We start from the raw sequence: 20,248 nt of genomic DNA on the forward strand, positions 1-20,248 counted from the left end.
CACCAAGATGATCATTCAGCTCAGACTAGTAAAAATTATTTGTTAGCCTTGCTGTTAAATTAAATAAATAAATAAATAAATAAATAAATAAATAAATATATATATATATATATATATATATATATATATATATATATATATATATAAATCGAAAACAAAAATAACAGGTTACAGTCGAATAAATTTCGGCGATGCAGGGAACATCACATTAGGAATTGAAGTATTTTCTTTTTTTCTTTGTTTTTACGTCGCACTGACACAGACTTAGGGCGACGACAGGGTAGAAAAGGCTTAGGAGTGGGAGGGAAGCGGCCGCGGCCTGATGTAAATTACAGCCCCAGCATTTTCCTGGTGTGAAAATGGGAAACCACGGAAAATCATGTTCAGGGCTGCCGACGGTAGGACTCGAACCCACTATCTCCCGGATGCAAACACACAGCCGCGCGCCCCAAACCGCACGGCCAATTCGCCCGGTGAAGCGAAGTCTTAAAGAAAGTAGATGAATATTGTTACCTCCGGTAGTTGAATAACTGTAGATGCCAGCTGTAAAGAATACGTTATGTGACGACAGCAGGAGGCCTACAAGCAAGGAAAGCCTTTCTTATTCCATACATTAAAAAGGATGTTTTTTACGGCTTTTTATGGAGGATGTCTTTGTAAGGAAGTGTAGTCTAGTGTATGGGAGCCTCACAACGATTACTTGCTACGAGAACATTTTACAATTGGATTTACGTCGCGCCGACACAGCTGCAACGATGTGACAGGAAAGGGCTAGGAATGGGAAACCAAGGAAAACCGTCTTCAGGGCTGCCGACAGTGGTTTTCGAAACCACTAGTTCCTGAATGCAAGCTCACAGCTGTGCGCCTCTAACCGCACGGCAAACTCTCTGGGTAGAACTGGAAGAGATTCAAAGGAAAACAGCACGATTTGTCTGGGTGATTTTCTACAAAAGACTAGTGTTACGAAAATGTTGCAAATTTGGGGCTGGAAAGACTTGAAAGTACGGAGACAAGCTTCTCGGCTAAGCGGAATGTTTCGATCTGTCAGCGGAGAGATACAGTAGCTTGGAATGACAGTAGTAAACGAATAAGCTTGAATGGAGTTTTTCATCATCATCATCATCTGTTTACCCTCCAGGGTTGGTTTTTCCCTCGGACTTAGCGAGGGATCCCACCTCTACCGCCTCAAGGGCAGTGTCCTGGAGCTTCAGACTCTTGGTCGGGGGATACAACTGGGAAGTATGACCAGTACCTCGCCCAGGCGGCCTCACCTGCTATGCTGAACAGGGGCCTTGTGGAGGGATGGGAAGATTGGAAGGGATAGGCAAGGAAGAGGGAAGGAAGCGGCCGTGGCCTTAAGTTAGGTACCATCCCGGCATTCGCCTGGAGGAGAAGTGGGAAACCACGGAAAACCACTTCCAGGATGGCTGAGGGGGGAATCGAACCCACCTCTACTCAGTTGACCTCCCGAGGCTGAGTGGACCCCGTTCCAGCCCTCGTACCACTTTTTAAATTTCGTGGCAGAGCCGGGAATCGAACCCGGGCCTCCGGGGGTGGCAGCTAATCACGCTAACCACTACACCACAGAGGCGGACTGAATGGAGTTTTTAAAGTAATAATATCATAAAATTCCGGTAAAGTTGAAAAACGTTGTGTCTAAAGAATTATTATTATTATTATTATTATTATTATTATTATTATTATTATTATTATTATTATTATTCGTTTTACTGAAAGAGGCGTTAATTTGCAGGCAGAAGATTTCCGGCCCTCAACACTTATTCCCGTTCGAACAAGAAAAACAAAGCTGAAGTTGGCAATGGAATAGGCTACTCCCACGGCCATCGCATGTCGAGAGTGGACGCACTTCATAAACTTATTGCTGATAGAGAAACTACTGATGAAGATACTGTCCTTCATTAGCAAACACGCTTGGCAACTCTGTACACTGCGTCAACAACTTCGCACATCCTTTGTAGGCTGACATGGGAACGATAAGTGATCGGTAAAGTTGGAAGGGAATAATTCTCTTAGAAATATGGAAAAGGGTGCGGCAGGCCTTATTCCCCTCCTCGCACTCTCTCTCTCTCCGGCTTCATGGCTGAATGGTTAGCATGCTGGCCTTTGGTCCAGAGGGTTTCGGGTTCGATCCCCGGCCGGGTCGGGGATTTGAATCTTCATTGGTTAATTCCAGTAGTTCGGGGGCTGCAACTCACACATCACGCATAATACAATCCTCCACCACAATAACACACAGTTACTTACACATGGCAAATGCCGCCCACCCTCATCGGAAGCTCTGCCTTACAAGGGCTGCACTCGGCTAGAAATAGCAACACGAAATTATATTTTCTTTCTCTTTCTTTCTTTCTTTCTTTCTTTCTTTCTCACCCTCCCCATTCCACGTCTCAAGTAGACGTAAAGAAATTAGGTGTAGAATGGAGGAGTGCGAGGCAATAATAAAATAAACAGCACGTAAAAATCCCAAGTCCAGTGATCACCAGGTCCAGGACTTTGATGACCTAAAATATTTTTTAAAATGATCTATAAAATGATGGCGAAGACCCAGTAAAATGATCCGACCCTGCCGGGAATCGAACCCAGCCTGTGACCAAAGACCAGCACGCTAACCACTTAGCCATGAAGCCGGACGTCCGAGCCACAGAGAGTCACTAGTTAAATCCTGGTGATCTAGAATGGGGTACACGGCCTTCTGAGTACAATGGAAGACCTATGGGACCAGAGAGGATAGCGACTTTCGTTCAAACTGAAATGAAGAACAATGGTCTACCCTTCTCTCTCTGCCTGTCGTAAGAGGCGACTAAAAGGGACTCCAGGGGTCCTTAACTTGGGAGCGTGGGTTGCCGACCACAGAGCTCTTAGCTGAGTCGTGGCATTGTTTCCACTTACTTGTACAAGGCTCCTCACTTTTACCTATCCTATCCGGCCTTTCTTGGTCAACTCTTGTTCTTTTCTGACCCCGACGGTATTACGTATGGAGGCCTAGGAAGTCTCGTTTTCACACCCTCGGTGGCCCTTGTCTTTCTTTGGCCAATACCTTCATTTTTCGAAGTGTCGGACACTTCCCATTCTTTTCTTTGATTGGAGGATGGTTGTCCAGTTGTACTTTCTCTTAAAACAATAATCCCCACCACCGCCACCACAATGGTCCAACCATGCTGCCACAGAGAAAGCATTCGTTAAGCAGTATTCCAAAAACAAAACGGTAGAACATTTTTTAGTTAAGAATAATTTCATGTGACTATTTTTATCCTGCTGCAGTCCTTGTAAGGCAAACTCTCAGGAGAGGGTGAGCAACATCTCCCATAAACTGCGTGTTAGTGTGGAAGAGAATAGTGTTGTGAGAGTTGTAGAAATATTGAGAATTGAAGGAATTAATCGTTCTTGATTAAAATCACAGGATCCGGCCTAGAATCGCACCAGGGACCCCGAAGACCGAAGGCCAAGACGCTGACCAATCAGCTACGGAGCCAAACGATTTCTTAGTTTAAATATGTTAATAAACCCTTGATGATCCAGGGTGTATACTTAAATAGACTCGGTGATCAACATATTTTATGTTATTTTCTAACTAGTAGTTTAATATCGTATCTACGCGGATAGGCTTTCGGCTACGATGGGATGGGAAAGAGCAGTACTGCGAAGGAACCAACGTTACAGTTTCAGCGTTTGTCAGGTTATTATTTATTTATAGACATGTTAGGTCTGTAAATAAAGGAACCAAACCAAACCCCATGGCGCAAGAGCCCCAAAGGGCCTTGGCCTGCCAAGCGACCGCTGCTCAGCCCGAAGGCCTGCAGATTACGAGATGTCGTGTGGTCAGCACGACGAAGTGTCAAGAAAACAAGGTGAAATTCTCTACGTTTCGCAGAGAACTTTGCTTCGCGTCTTCAGAAGAAAATCTCGACTGTTCACGAGGAAGACCTCTCCAATAATGAAGGTTTGAATTTAAGAATTCAAGATTTTCATCTGATGACGCAGAGCAAAGTTCTCTGCGAAACGTAAAGAATTTCACCTTGTTTCCTTGTCACGGCATAAGCCTAAAAAACTAAATCATGTCTACAAGTAGGCCTAGGCCTCTGGGCTATGAAAGCACCAATGTTAATATTCTTTCTTTCTTTCTTTCTTTCTTTCTTTCTTTCTTTCTTTCTTTCTTTCTTTCTTTCTTTATTTATAGTATGAATTTCAGTGGCTGGAGTGTCCGAGAACATGTTCGCCTCGCATGGTGCAGCCCTTGTAACGCAGACCCTCCAACAAGGATGGACGTCGTGTGCCGTGTATGGGAACTGCGTGCTTTTGTAGTTCAGAATGCTGTTGTGTGTGATGTGAGAGTTGCAGGAATTTTGGGGAAGTACAAACACCCAGTCCCCAAGCCAGGGGAAATACACATTTAAGGTTAAAATCTCCGACCCGGCTGCGAATCGAATCCGGGGCCCTCTGAACGGAAGGCTGACCATTCAACCAAGGAGCCAGACCGTGGATTACCATCTTTGTATCAGACAGATGACCGGCTCCTTGCGTGAGTGGTCAGCCTTCCGTTCAGAGGGTACCGGGTTCGATTCCCGACCGAGTCTGGGATTTTTAACCTTTGTTAATTCCTTTGGCTCAGGGAGACGCGCTGGCATGCCTCCTTTTAAATGTTGCCTTAGAAAAGGTGATGAGAGATGCAAATCTCCTGAATGGGGGAACAATTTTCTATACAGTACATCAGGGCTTATAGTTGCCAATGCTGATGATATAGAATATAGTGGCAAGGACTTGAAAGGCAATGGAAGAGACATTCATCGCCCTTGAACAGGTCAGTAGGAAAACGGACTGATCATCAACCAGCAGAAAACTAAATGTGGTGTAGTGGTTAGCGTGATTAGCTGCCACCCCCGGAGACCCGGGTTCGATTCCCGGCTCTGCCACGAAATTGGAAGTCGTTTTCCGTGGTTTCCCACTTCTCCTCCAGGCAAATGCCGGGATGGTACCTAACTTAAGGCCCCGGCCAATTGCTTCCCTCTTCCTTGTCTATCCCCTCCAATCTTCCCATCCCCTCACAAGGCCCCTGTTCAGCATAGCAGGTGAGGCCGCCTGGGCGAGGTACTGGTAATTCTCCCCAGTTGTATCCCCCGACCCAGAGTCTGAAGCTCCAGGACACTGCCCTTGAGGCGGTAGAGGTAGGACCTCTCGCTGAGTCTGAGGGAAAAACCGACCCTGGAGGGTAAACAGATTAAGAAAGAAAGAAAGAAAGAAAGAAAGAAAGAATATTAAATGCAACTTATGTCTGCCGGGAAAGCATGCATACCAGCCTTAATAACTGTGGGCATTTACATCTTTGAGGGAGTGGAGCAGTTTAGGTATTTGGGATCGATAGTCACGACCTACTCAAATGATACACCATACGAAAATTAACAGAGATTAATAGCAACTACCATAGCCTATTTCGCTCTAACAAGAATTCTGTCCTCAAGGCTCCTTACTCGTACCACCAAATTAACAAAGCACTTGTAAGACCTGTGATTACATATCTATCGGAAACTTGGCCATTAACAGCAAAAGATATCAGAATGCTGGATGCCTTCGAAGTAAAGATCGAAGAATCGTCGGCTCAATCTGCGAAAGAGGAACATGAATTGTACATCATTTATAAAGATCCACCTGTTAGAAGAGTAGTGAAATCAGCCAGACTGAGGTGGGCCGGGAGCCTTTAGTAAAATAGTAGCCAAGCACAAATTCGTGGACAAACCTAAGAGGAAAACTGGTAGGAAGTGGTTCACAGAATGCAAGATGCAACACAGTGCATTCATGAAGGGATTTTGGGAGGATAGGAAAGCGAAAAGGCTTTTTGAATGGGCATAACGAAGAGAGCAATTTAATAATAATACTAATAAACATAATAATAATAATTTTATTTATAAATGGGCGAATTGGCCAAGCGGTTAGGGGCGCACGGCTGTGAGCTTACATCCGGGAAATAGTGGTTTCGAACTCCATTGTCGACAGCCCTGAAGATGATTTTCCGCGGTTTCCCATTTCACACCAGGCAAATGCTGGGGCTGTACCTAAATTAGCGCATGGCCGCTTCCTTCCAGGTCGTAGGCTTTTCTTATCGCATCGTCGCCATAAGACCTATCCGTGTCGGTGCGACGTAAGGAAAATTGTAATACATATTCAACTTACCTACAATACATTTACAGAGGTTTAGTAGGATATTTTACAATATATTTGCAATTATTTACACCTGCAAAGCACTTAATGTGCTTAACTGCCGGTAAAGTTGTTTCTTATTGTTATACATTGTTGCAGTCCTTACTGTTTACAACATTAATAAAGTTTGAACATTTACATTAGCATAATTAGCATGGTCATTTCGTCCTATGTTGTGGGTTTTTAATATTCCCTGAATGTGTCATTCAAAATAGATAAACATTTTTCATTCATGGGCAAATGTTTAAATTGTAATTTTATTCTCTATGATCCATAGTTTTACATGTTTATTTAGTTGAAATTTTGTTCTCAAGTGTATAATTTCTGAGGGTAACTAGTTCAAACATTTAGAAAGTAGCCTACAATTTGTAGTGGTCTGAAGCCATATTTGTTGTAGTACATGATGATCTCTTATTGGTTTTTACGGCCCACTGACTAACTTTACGGCTTTCGGAGACGCCGAGGTGCCGGAATTTAGTCGCGCAGGAGTTCTTTTACGTGCCAGTAAATCTACCGTCACGAGGCTGACGTATTTGAGGACCTTCAAATAGCATCTGATTGAGCCAGGATCAAACCTGCCAAGTTGGGGTCAGAAGGCCAGCGCCTCAACCGTCTGAGGACTCAGCCCGGCGAACACCTTGTTGACTCATTTATTGGAATTATGAATGTACCGCTACTCAGGAATGTCCTAGGGCAAGTTCATTATGAGCTAGACAGAGGTCGCCATCGAGCTCGGTACTCGCCCATAAGGGAATTCGTCTTGATAGAGACATTAAGTAACACGGAGTCGGCTAGGAGGCTGGGAGCGTGCAGCTTGGAAGGTCAGGCTGCAATCTGCACTTTCGCTATTAATTGTGGTGTTCAGGCAGGGGGCCTGAGCCGTCCCCCAGGGAGAAGCCCCGCCTCCCCAGGGGGGCAGCCAATGGGAGACCAGGGCGCTCTCTCTGTGGGGGGGAGGGGGATCTCAAGACCCAGGGCCTAAGGTAGGGGACCAGAGGCTCACCACGGGGCCCGCTCTTGTCCAGTTACGAGGCTACTACTGCCCCGCGTGGATGTGGAATTTGTGTTGTGCAGTGCTGTGCTGTGTTTTCGGACGCCGTCAAAGGGGGTGACTTCGACGCCGGGTCAAGTGACGTAAACAGTGCAGAGAAAAGTCAAACTGGAACTTGTGTTTCTTCCTCACTTACAAACTAATGTTTACGCTATCGAGCCAGGTCACTGCAGAATGTTGTTCAAGGGCAATAGTAGTCGTCTAGAATTGTTAATAGAAAAGATTCAGGCCAATAAGGAAAATCACCACGTCAGCGAACAAGACATCAAAGGTACAGCAGTTCCTTCATCTTATTTATTAATTTGTAGGAATATTCTGTTATTTACTCATCTATAGAATATAGACAACTGTATTATCTATTGTGGATATTTGTTTATAATTCTAGTGATGAACGCACAAAAGTAATATGACGACTGACAAACGAAAACTATCTTTATTACGTTGTTTAACGCTTAACAATAGTATGCAATTTTATTATTTTACGTACTAAACTACGTATTTTTCTTCTGGTCCCTAATAATGGATCTAAATCATACCTTTTTAAAGATGACATTGTTTTGAATAACATTAACGCACACGCGTGCATGAATTTTAAAATTCTAGATTTACAGTTCGCTTCGGGTGTTCTACGAATATAAGGGACCATAGCTTCGTTCTTCAATTTCTCGACTATTAAGACTTTTCAGGAAAATCTAGAAAAGGAAGCTGACACACCATACACACGAAGTTTCTTTTTAAACAGCACAATCTGCGCACTTTGTTGATACCCGACTCCATACGTCAGTGTGTCTGAACTGAAATCATGTGCTCACTGTAATGGATTGGCAGTGTACGTAAACTTGATGACTTGCGCACTGTAGGACATTTTGGCTGTTGCGATTTGCAAATTGTGATTTTCACGTAAACATTTACGACAAATCTGTAAAGCAGTCAGATCTGCAATCTCCGAACATGATTAGAACATTGCCATTGTAGTTTATTCTAGTACTACGATCTTGTATACGTGGGAAGTCTTCGAGGAGATGGCAGTGCAAAACCATCCTATCTAAAATCCTATTTTGACGTTAATGCTGTAGACTTTCTCTGGAGGTAGGACAGGTCTCCAGTTTTCTTCAGAAATGAATTTACTATTTTCCTTTCGTTTCTATATGTTGTTATGGTACCATTTGAACCGTATGTCATGAGGAAAGCGTTGTTGTGGATAAAGTTCCTTAAAAACTGCTACACGTGCAATTAGACGAATGCAATTGACGAACTGAGTACCCGAAATTCATTGACTCGATCGCAGAAAATAACAACATAGGAAGGAGAGTTTATCCACATTGATTTCATTAAAAAGCTCAGGGTTGTACTCGTTTTAAACCGCGGGACTTACACCTAAGATAACGTCCTTATTACAAAAGCTAAAGCATCAGATACCCCAATACTACCAATAGTCTCAAAAGTTTCGGTGTGCTTGAAAATAACTTCACCACCTCGAGGAATAGACTACAAGGACACGAGTTCGCTTACTTTCAAAAGTTCTAGACCGAAAATACGACGTAGATAATTAGGAAATTCCTACAGGGTAGAATAATACGATTTCGAAAACAACCCACGAGTCGAATTAAAATCTGTCTCAGTGGCGCAATTGGTTAAACGTTAACCTCCCGAGATAGGCCCAGTATGTTTCGTATTTGGCATCAAAGGTAGTTTAGATAGGCCTACAACTCCGTATCATTGGCTTCCGACAGGTTAAGGAACTCCTCTGGAACAAAATTTAGACACGCTAGCAACTAAAACATGTGTAAGTTAAAATGACTTTAAATATTCAACTCGAATTTGAAACACGTCGATATGATTTCCCATTTCGAGAAAAATCCTGTGCTTTGTCTTGGAGTTAAATCGCAACTACTAGAATTGGTGTTGGTGCTACTGCTGCTGCTTCGTTATAGGGCCTTCGAGCATTTGTCTATGTACAGTCCTCACCCCGAAGGCTCGTTGGATCCTCAACAGTTCAACCATTAGTTGTCATAGATGGCCTAGGCATCACTGAAGAGGAGTAGCTCCTACTAGGGAAATGATGAGTGAGGTAGTTTATCGTTGTTTTCCCTACTGAGCCAGAAGTTGCTATTACATCATTCTGCCAAGCTCACTGAAAGGCATGCACTAACTGACCCTATGAGCAACATTTTTCCACTAGTATATTCATAGCTGGGACTGGCGCATAAGGAATGGCATTACTAGTAACTTATCGCTCATACCTCAGTCACTTTCATATTGTCAAAATCAAGGATGAGACTGAGACAGGTCAATGAAAGTAACAAAATTCTCTAGCCCATACCAAACGACACAGTGCACTGTAAACACTACGTCTCGCCAACAAAAGTGGTACTTATTGTTCTTAGGTCGAGAGAAATTTGTATGACGACTTGAGGTACATGAAGTACCATTAATGTTGTATGTATCCTGTTTGTAATTAATGCACTCTTGTGTAAGGAATAAATAGACTGTGGACTGTTTTTCTGCATTCACCAGCAGATGAAAGTGAGGAAGCCACCTCTAGAATGACAGTGAGGGATTAGGAGATTGTCGGGCTGAGTACAGTAGCTCAGACGGTGGAGTGGTATTTGAAGACGTTCAAACACGGCAGCCTCGTCTCTGTAAAATTACTTACACGTAAAAGAACTCCTATTAGACAAAATTTTGGCAGCTCGGTGTCTCCGATGACCGTAAAAAGTAATCATTGGGATGTAAAACCTACATTATTACTACCTTCGTAGGTGTGTCAAAGAGGCTGAGTTCAACCAGTCGTTAAATCCTCCGTTATAAAGACTAGTTGCGTAGCATAGTTGGTTAAGCGTTCGTCTTATATGGTCAAGGTTAAGGGATCGAACCCGGGCGCGGCCGAATGGCATTTGTGTGTCTGAATGTATGATAATCGTATCAGTAGATTTTGCCTACTGGTACTCTGTAAAATCCGTTCTCAGAACCAAATTGCGGCGTTTTGTGAAATTTATAGCAACTGAAAACATACAAGCCTGTAGTTTTACGTGATTGTTCATATCGCGATCATAGCCACGGACCTCCAGTTTCACGTGAAATCCGAATGACAGGGATACGAATTTTCGTTTCAAAAATAATTCATGAATAGGCTCGGATTCTAACCGCGACCGGTTTGATGAACAGTTAATGACAATGCCACTCATCTACCATGCTCCTGTAGTAACTAATGGAATGTTAAATAGGTCTAAATACTTTAAGGTTGTCCCTTTTATTCCTGGGGTCGCTGGAGCCACTCAGACTTTCTTTGGTTTTAGCGGGGAGTGTAAGGCCGCATGGTTTTCTTGACGCACGTGATAATCTCAACCCAGGATTGACCAGGATTCCAACCTTACGTGCGAGAGGCCAGCAGTTAATCTATTCAACGAATCAGATCCCCCTTAAGTAGGTCTAATAATGATTCGTTATTATTGCATGGTGGAGTCAAGATTCGAACGTGGCGGAACCATGCCAAGAAATATCCATGTATTTTAGCGTGTAGCTTTTAGTGGCGGGAGTGTCCGAGGTATGTTTGGCTCGTCAGTTCCGTAGCGGTGAGCTGCACGTACCGCTGTGTGAGGATGTTTTCTGTGGGTGTAATTGTACGGGCTAGGAATGGGAAGGAAGCGGTCGTGACCTCGAGAAAGGTGCCATCCCGCACTTGCCTGGAGTTAAAATGAGATACCACGGAAAACTGTTTCGAGGATGGCTGACGGGAGATTCGAACCCGCCTGTCTCCCGACTACGGAGCTAGCAGCTATTACTGGTTGTCACTGGACTAAGATAATGTTCACTCTTGAAATCGCATCAATCATCACATATGGCAAGACTACTAACGTATTTACTTCAATTCTGAACTCTTCCTAATTGTGTTCATCCTAACATCCCCCTAGTACTCTTACAATCAAAGCTAACAATTTTAAAGTAGTTGGTAAACAAATCATAGAAGGTGATGGAAATATAACTCAACTTAATATACACCCCCCTAAAATTGCTATTATGACCAACACTAATATTCTCTTCAATATAATTCATCCCTCATCATTTAATGGGTGAAATGATGTGGAATTAAATTCACCTGTTATTGAATAATATACTAATCGTAAAGAATAACATACAGTCAAACCTGTAGAGAAAAAATATAAAAAAAACTAAATATATTAATATAAGATAATCTAACAATTTCTAAAATTAAATCCTTGGAGTAAAATCCAGCTAAAAAAGGTAGCCTATACCACAAAGCGCAAGATTAGAAATATTAAAACAAACAGCCGTCAGTGGCATTTGACTACAAATATTTCCTATAAACCGAATATCTTGGGAATCCTTCATATTATGAATTAATGAACCAGCATATATAAATAAAAGGGCCTTAAATAATGCATGTGTTAAAAGATGAAAAAATGCTAATTTAGGAAAACCCATAGCTAAAATTCTTATCATCAAACCTAACTGTCTTAAAGTTGATAAAGCAATAATCTTTAAATCAAATTCGAAGTTAGCTCCTAAACCCGCCATAAATATAGTAAGACCAGCTATAAGTAATAAAAACTTAGACAATCAAGTATCCACAAATGCTCTATTAAATCGAATTAACAGATAAACCCCTGCTGTAACCAATGTTGATGAATGTACTAAAGCTGATACGGGTGTCAGGGCTGCCATAGCCGCTGGTAATCAAGAAGAAAAAGGAATTTGAGCTCTCTTAGTTATAGCTATAGGCTAGTTATAGTTATTCCTTGTGTGAAAATAGGAAGGCGAGGGAAAGTGTTATATCTCGAATGGGAGAATTTCTTTAAAACAACGCTATCTAGAGGAAGTATCAGAGATTATAATAATAAATTAGCAGTCGCTTCCTTTCCACTCCTAGCCTTTTCCTCTCCCATCATTGCCATAAAACCTATCTGTGTCGGCGCGACGTAAGAAGAAATTGAATTACCAATGTTACGAAATATTTCGAGGATTACTTTTATAGAAAGACAAATGTCGTTTGTTTGGTGAAGTAAACCGCAAGCTAAGGGCGTAGATCCAAACTGAAGGGCCGGCAGTGGGGTTCAAACTCGCCACCTCCCGAATATCATTTAATAGCTACGTGGTCGGAACCGCGCAGCTAACTCGCTGGTTGTATATTTGAATAAATAGAATGCCAATGTATATCTCAATTTTAATTCAGAGCTTTTTAAATTATTTCTACACGAATCTTTGGCCCGAATTTTGTTAATATATCTCAAAATGACCAACATAAAAAAATAAATCGAAAGATGATATTTATTTGCTGAAAACTGTACTTTTCTTTCTTTCTTTCTTTCTTTCTTTCTTTCTTTCTTAATCTGTTTACCCTCAGGGTTGGTTTTTCCCTTGGACTCAGCAATGGATCCCACCTCTACCACCACAAGGGCAGTGTCCTGGAGCGTGAGACATTGGGTCGGGGGATACAACTGGAGAGGATGACCAGTACCTCTCCCAGGCGGCTTCACCTGCTATATTGAACAGGGGCATTATGACGGATGGGATGATTGGAAGGGATAGACAAGGAGGAGGTAAGGAAGCGGCCGTGGCCTTAAGTTAGGTACCATCCCGGCATTTGCCTGGAGAAGTGGGAAACCACGGAAACCACTTCCAGGATGGCTGAGGTGGGAATCGAACACACCTCTACTCAGTTGACCTCCCGAGACTGAGTGTACCCTGTTCCAGGCCTCTCACCACTTTTCAAATTTCATGGCAGAGCCGAGAATCGAACCCAGGCTTTCGGGGGTGGCAGCTAATCACATGTGCAAAATAATAATAATAATAATAATAATAATAATAATAATAATAACTTAAGCTACCGAGCGAGTTGTCCGTGCGTTTAGCAGCGCGCAGCTGTGAGCTTTGTTTTCGGGAGATAGTGGGTTCGAACTCCACTGTCAGCAGCTCTGGAGATGGTTTTCCGTGGTTTCCCAGTCCATAAGGTTTCGGAGCTATTTCTTCCCGTAAACGTGGTCTAGAAAGCCAGGAATTACGGCCGAGAGAATTCATCGTGGTGGCAGTAGGATACCTCAATACCCGTAGGCCTTCGGGCTGAGCAGCGGTCACTTGAACGCCAAGGCCCTTCGGGGTTATTGCGCCTTAGGGTTTCATTAGGATTTTTCTTCCAGAAAAAAAAAAAATATCTGTATCCTATCGTTACAATAGCATTCCGTGTGAGAACATTCGTGATGATAAATCTATACAATACGGCATGTAAATTTCTCCGCCCAGAGTCATGGATATGTTTTTGAGTTTAGAGCACGAGGGAGCGAGTAGAAAATCTTTGCTTGTTCCCCTGTTAGTAGCCTCTTATGACATGTAGGGAGTGCAGATAATGCAACCTTTCAACTCCACCCTCTGGAGAGACAGAGTATTCCGATAAATCCAAAGAAATCACTTTCTCTTCCTTGCGTAGTGTTCACAATTTTAATTAATGTTTGATAGACAATGGATGATAGAACGATGCTCTTTTGGTGGACGGAATCACGGTAGTGCTGCAAACAAGAAATAACTATGCCAATGAGAGAAGATAAAAATGGACCTGATATTGGTCTAGGACGCATGATTTTATGCCAGTAAATGAATTTCCCTTCCTTCAGCAATGTTCGAATTTTAATTAATGTTTTACCGTGAAAATTATTCGCCATTGCTTTCTCTGTAGTCCCTCTTTATTGGTCTAATACGTCTAACAACTACTGTTTATCTTCCAAGTTCACTCAAGTTCATAAAAAGCAGAACACCTTGAAAGACGAGAGATAGGAAGTCTATATTCACAGGACATGTTCATTAGTGTGTTTTGCAGAAATGATTAGCATTTCAGGCACCTAGGTTCAGCATGTGTCCTCTTGCCTAGTAGGCACTGGGTCCTCCATGGGTACTGATAACTTGTTCCATGCGTGATGGCATCGATGCGTATAAGGCGCGAATGGTGTCCTGGGGTATAGCTATCCATGCTGCATTCACCTGGTTCCACATTTCATCTTTGGTGGTTGGCATTGGGTCCCAGCGCCACACCCGTCGTTTCACCATATCCCATACATTTTTGATTGGCGACAAGTCCGGTGATCGGGCGGGCCAGGGCAACAGTCTGGCACGTGTTCGTGCAGCAACATGTGGTCGTGCATTGCCCTGCTGAAATATGTCTGGAGTGTCGTACAGAAAGGGCATGGCTACGGGTCGCAGGATGTCATTCACGTAGGTAAAAAAGGTCACAGTGCCCTGGACACGCACAAACTATGATTTGTGGTTGTACCCAATAGCACCCCACACCATAAGGCCTTGATTTGGCGCTGTATGTCTTGTGCGAATGCAGTCAATGTGATGCTTCTTCCCCTCTGCGGAGAACCAAAATGCGACCACCATGTTCAAACAAACAGATCCTGGATTCGTCAGAAAACATTACCTGCTGCCATTCCTGTCCCCAGTGACGTCGTTCCATGCACCATTGCACTCTAGCATGTTTATGCACATTAGTCAAAGATAGGCGGAGAAGTGGACGACGCGCCAGTAACCCAGACCGTAATAAACGGTGACAGACTGTCACTCCTGATAGTGTGCGATGTGTTATACTGCTCCACTGTTGCGCCAGAACCGAGGAAGACGCAAATCTGACCTGCAATGCCATTCGGATGAGGTGTCGATCTTCTCGGGGGGTTGTCTGGTTGCTGCGACCAGACCTATCTCGTCGTATTTTACGGTCTTCTGTGAGCCATTCTGTACATACCCGTTGCACTGCCGACACACTTCGTCCCACACGAGCAGCAAATTCCCGGATGGATTCATCACGTTCTCTCATGCCAATATTCGTCCTCTTTCAAACTCGCTCAATTGACGGTACGGTTCTCGCATACGTCTGCGAGGCATCCTGCACGTCTGCTCAAGTCACAATGATCCATTACCCTCGGATTATAGCGACAACGAGAGCGGCAGGCACATTTCACCAGTCGGTGATGGTGCGCAGAGATATCGACGCGGACCTTGAACCTGAGGGCCGACATGGCTCAAATGCCAATCATTTCTTTAGAACATACTATTCCACAGGTCCTGTGAATATGAACTTCCTATCCCTAGTCTTTTAAGGTGTTCTGGTTCTTATGGACATGAGTATACAGCATTTCAGTCCACCAATATGGCGTCATTCTTCCTTCCATTCGACGTACACTGGTTGCCTGGTTACAATGTCGGTTTTCTTTTCTTTTTTTCTTTTTGTCGACTCTGAACTGCTTACGCTAATTCCAGATAGACCTCAGACCAAACAAATCTTTCTTTGAGAAATTCAATCTAATGACTGGTTGCTCTTGCGATGAGTCTTCTCCACCTGAGTCGAACCTGTGCAGTACTTTTTTGCGTCTGCATAGTTCCTGCATCCTCAGTTCACAAGAAACGTCATCGTGCATGTCTTTCTTTGTCTTCCTCGAGGGAGTTTCCCTGGTATTTTACCTTCCAAAATTTCCATCAACACATTTCTTTGTCGAAGGCTATGTCCCACCGAGGAAAGTTGTCTCTTCCGAATCTGACTTGAGAGCTGTATCTTTTCTTGGACCGAGCTCGATAGCTGCAGTCGCTTAAGTGCGGCCAGTATCCAGTATTCGGGAGATAGTGGGTTCGAATTCCACTGTCGGCAGCTCTGAAGATGGTTTTCCGTGGTTTCCCATTTTCACACCAAGAAAAATGCTGGTGCTGTGCCTTAATTAAGGCCACGGACGCTTCCTTCCCACTCCTAGCCCATTCCTGTCCCATAGTCGCCACAAGACCTATCTGTGTCGGTGCGACGTAAAGCAGCTTGCAAAAAAATCTTTTCTTGGACAATGTTCAATACGTCAGGGTTGGTTTTCTTCTTTTTCTTTTGCTACCGCTTTTTCCCACACTTGTGGGGTCGCGGGTGCGAACTGCGTCGCACATGTGTATTTGGCCCTGTTTTACGTCCGGATGAACTTCCTGATGCCAACTCTATATGGAGGGATATAATCACTATTGCGTGTTCTGTGGTGGTTGGCAGTGTGGTATGTTGTCTGAATATAATGAGGAGTGTTGGAAGGGACACCTACACCCAATTCCCGAAACAGAAGAATTAATCAGAACCCATTAAAATCCCTAACCCGGCCCGGAATCGAACCCGGGACCCTCTCAACCGAAGGCCAGTACGCTGACCATTCAGCCAACGCGTCGGACAGTGTTGGTTGATATTCTTCTCCACCCAACTTGTCCGTTGCAGCCGACGCCAACACCATATCTCAAAGGGTTCCAGCCTCTTAATACCACTCTTCGTTAACGCCCAGGTCTCAGCACAATACAGCGCAACAGAACAAACGTAGGATTTCATTATTCTTTTGCGTAAGATGAGGGACATTGTTTTCTGACGTAGAAGGGGGCGTTTATCTCTGAAGGCTTGCTTTGCTTTTTCTATTCGTGTTTTTATTTCAGTGTGACACTGAAGGTTTTCTGTTATGATCTGGTCAAGGTACCGGTACTTGAACTGTGCTACCTGTTGTACAGACTTACCACTGATCATCACGTGCAATGGACCTGGGTTCCTACTAAATAGCATGACATTTGTTTTATTAATATTCATTTTCATAGCAAATTCCTTAGCTTTTTAATTTAGCTTTAGCAACATTTTGGATACACATAACCATGTTAAAAAGTTAATTATTGGCTAATCTACCATAATATCGAATACCAACACTGCACAGTGTTCAACTGTAGCGTTCGGTATTTACCTTATTCCGTGTTGTACAAAGATAATTTATTAGTTCGCCGACAAAATGGTGAACATTTCCACGTCATTTAATATTCAACGCTGCAATTATATAGAAATGAATCGATCCGATTAATAATGAGGTATTTGCACTGTTCGTAATGATAGTGCGTCGCAATAAGACCTATCTGTGTCGGTGCGACGTAAAACAGATAATAATAAAAAATCATAATATAACTATAGTAAACAGTCTAATAGTATCACGATATAATTACTTCTGATTTATTTCTGTAACAGTTTCTCTGTATGCAGAAAAATAAACGTTCTCAAGAAACTGTAGATGTCTTTCACTGCGCAAAACGCAAAATAAAGGGGGAGGAGGAAGACCTAAAAGTAACTTGTCAAGGAAACAACACCTGAAATTGACACAAAACCTTAAACAATGGCCTAAAAATAAAAATGAAAAGACCGAAAAACTATTTCATAATTAAATATTTCTATAATCGACATATCATGGCACAGATTTCTGTACAAGTTCACAATGTCTGTGACATCATTTAAACGTTGGCTAGAAAAGTACGATCTTATCAAGAATTTTAAACCATATAAACACATGCTTGTGTCAAATCTACATTGTATATGAGCCCCTTAAAAGTACCCAAATGAATTTGTATATATTTATTTAATCACAATCAACTACGCCAAACACATTTCACTCTTGTACTGTTATTTACGTCCTTCGACTACCTCCCGGGTTTGACACTTGAAAATACTTTCTGAGAATACCCAGTTTCGATCCACGATTCAAAATGGTTTGGAGTCTAGAAAGCATGGTCCTAGCCGGGGGGTCGGGTACTAGGTGTTAGACCCCCTCCCCCATGGAAATTTTACTAAAAGAAAATAAACAAAACCGAGCTCGATAGCTGCAGTCGCTTAAGTGCGGCCAATATCCAGTATTCGGGAGATAGTAGGTTCGAACCCCACTGTCGGCAGCCCTGAAAATGGTTTTCCGTGGTTTCCCATTTTCACACCAGGCAAATGCTGGGGCTGTACCCTTATTAAGGTCACGGCCGCTTCCTTCCCACTCCTAGCCCTTTCCTGTCCCATCGTCGCCGTAAGACCTATCTGTGTCCTGCGACGTAAAACAACTAGCAAAAAAGAAAAATACACAAATGTGGCTTACACCAGTTTGGTTTTAACTGGTCCGCATAAGAAAATATTGACTGGTCAACATAAAACAAGTCAGTTTCTTTCACGATCCAAAACAGATACTTCATTCATTTTTTGAACTAAACAAAAAACAACCAAAACGATTATTTAAATAAGCTGTTTCTTATTACGCAGAATGGTTTGACAACACTTGGTGAATTTATGATTTCGTATTTAAAAAAATACTTTCCTGAGAACTTTAATTTTTTGACTTAGCTTGTCATTCCCTGGGATGAGTGAATTAACATTGAAGATTGGACTTCTAAAAGAACTACCAGTTATGTCAAAGGGAACTGTTCAGACGTTGCCATTAAATAATATTCTCTGAAATATGTCGCCTTTGGCAGACTTTCTATTGTAACACGTTACAGCATATCACAAGAATTTACCCCCAATGAGACTATGCGAAACATTTCATAATTTGACTTATTCCAAGTTTTCGTATTTAATGAAATACATTTCAGCAAGTGAATGACACATTATATTTTTTTGATACTGGCTTTACGTCGCACCGACACAGATAGGTCTTATGACGACGGTGGGATAGGAAAGGCCTAGGAGTCAGAAGGAAGCGACCGTGGCCTCACTTAAGGTACAGCCCCAGCATTTGTCTGGTGTGAAAATGGGAAACCACGGAAAACCCATCTTCAGGGCTGCCGACAATGGGTCGAACCCACTATCTCCCGGATGCAAGCCCTCAGCTGCGCGCCTCTAACCGCATGGCCAATTCGCCCGGTCCACATTATATTATTTTATTATTTCAGCTCTTTCATTAGGATATCAGAGAGAATTGTCTAATACACTAAGTTATTAACTGTTTTCTCATTATTAGTCCTGCTCCATGGCTAAATGGTTACCGTGCTGGCCTTGGGTCACAGGGGTCCTGGGTTCGATTTCCGACAGGGTCGGGAATTTTAATCGTCATTGGTGAATATCGCTGGCACGGGGGCTGGGTGTATGTGTCGTCTTCATCATCATTTCATCCTCATCATGACGCGCAGGTCGCCTACGGGAGTCAAATCAAAAGACCTGCACCTGCCGAGCCGAACATGTCCTCGGACACTGCCGGCACTAAAAGTCATTTGCCATTTCATCTCATTATTATTATCGCCGTTGACATTATTATTCCCGACAATGTGAAACCACATTTTGACCACAGTTCATTATTAGACAACCGAGCAAGTGGCTACGGGGTTTGGTCACGTAGATACCAGCTTGAATTCGGGAGATAGTGGGTTCGAACCCTACTGTCGCAGCGCTGAAGATGGTTTTCCGTGGTTTCCCATTTTGATAGCAGGCAAATGCTGGGACTCTACCATAATTACGACCACGGGCGCTTCCTTCCCACCGAGCTCGATAGCTGCAGTCGCTTAAGAGCGGCCAGTATCCAGTATTCGGGAGATTGTGGGTTCGAACCCCTCTGTCGGCAGCCCTGAAGATGGTTTCCCGTGGTTTCCCATTTTCACACCAGGCAAATGCTGGGGCTGTTCCTTAATTAAGGCCACGGCTGCTTCGTTCTTATTCCTAGGCCTTTCCTATCCCATCGTCGCCATAAGACCTATCTGTGTCGGTGAGACGTAGGCTAAAACAAATAGAAAAAAGCTTCCTTCCCATTCCTAGCCCTTTCCTATCTCATCGTCGCAATAAGACCTATCTGTGTCGGTGTGACGTAAAGCAATTTGTTAAAAAATCATTATTAGACTATTTACCTAGGGTACGTTGCTTGAAGACGGGTCGTCAGCAAATTAGTTCGGCGGTCTGAGTGGCTCGGAGGTTGAGGCGCTGGCCTTCTAACCCCAACTTGGCACGTTCAATCCTGGCTCAGTCCGGTGGTATTTGAAGGTGCTCAAATACGACAGCCCCGTGTCGGTAGATTTACTGCCACGTAAAAGAACTCCTGCGGGACTAAATTCCGGCACCTCGGCGTCTCCGAAGACCTTTAAAAAGGTAGTTAATGGGACGTAAAACAAATAACATTATTATCAATACTCCTTCATCTGCTTGCTATATTATTATTATTATTATTATTATTATTATTATTATTATTA

The 20,248-nt window shown here is 43.1% G+C and overlaps 1 protein-coding gene across 1 annotated transcript in view; it reads left to right on the top strand.

Moving 5' to 3' along the window:
* The first annotated feature begins 7,277 nt into the window (after nucleotides 1-7,277).
* The window catches only part of L (zinc finger protein Lobe), a 190,495-nt gene continuing 177,524 nt past the window's right edge, over nucleotides 7,278-20,248 (top strand). Inside the window, exon 1 of the mRNA XM_067147976.2 lies at nucleotides 7,278-7,535. Within this exon, the coding sequence (XP_067004077.2) occupies nucleotides 7,439-7,535 (97 nt within the window). The 5' untranslated portion in view covers nucleotides 7,278-7,438. The remainder of the gene's footprint in view (nucleotides 7,536-20,248) is intronic.

This window comes from Anabrus simplex, chromosome 5 (assembly GCF_040414725.1).
Source record: "Anabrus simplex isolate iqAnaSimp1 chromosome 5, ASM4041472v1, whole genome shotgun sequence".
Taxonomy (NCBI): Eukaryota; Metazoa; Arthropoda; class Insecta; order Orthoptera; family Tettigoniidae; genus Anabrus; species Anabrus simplex.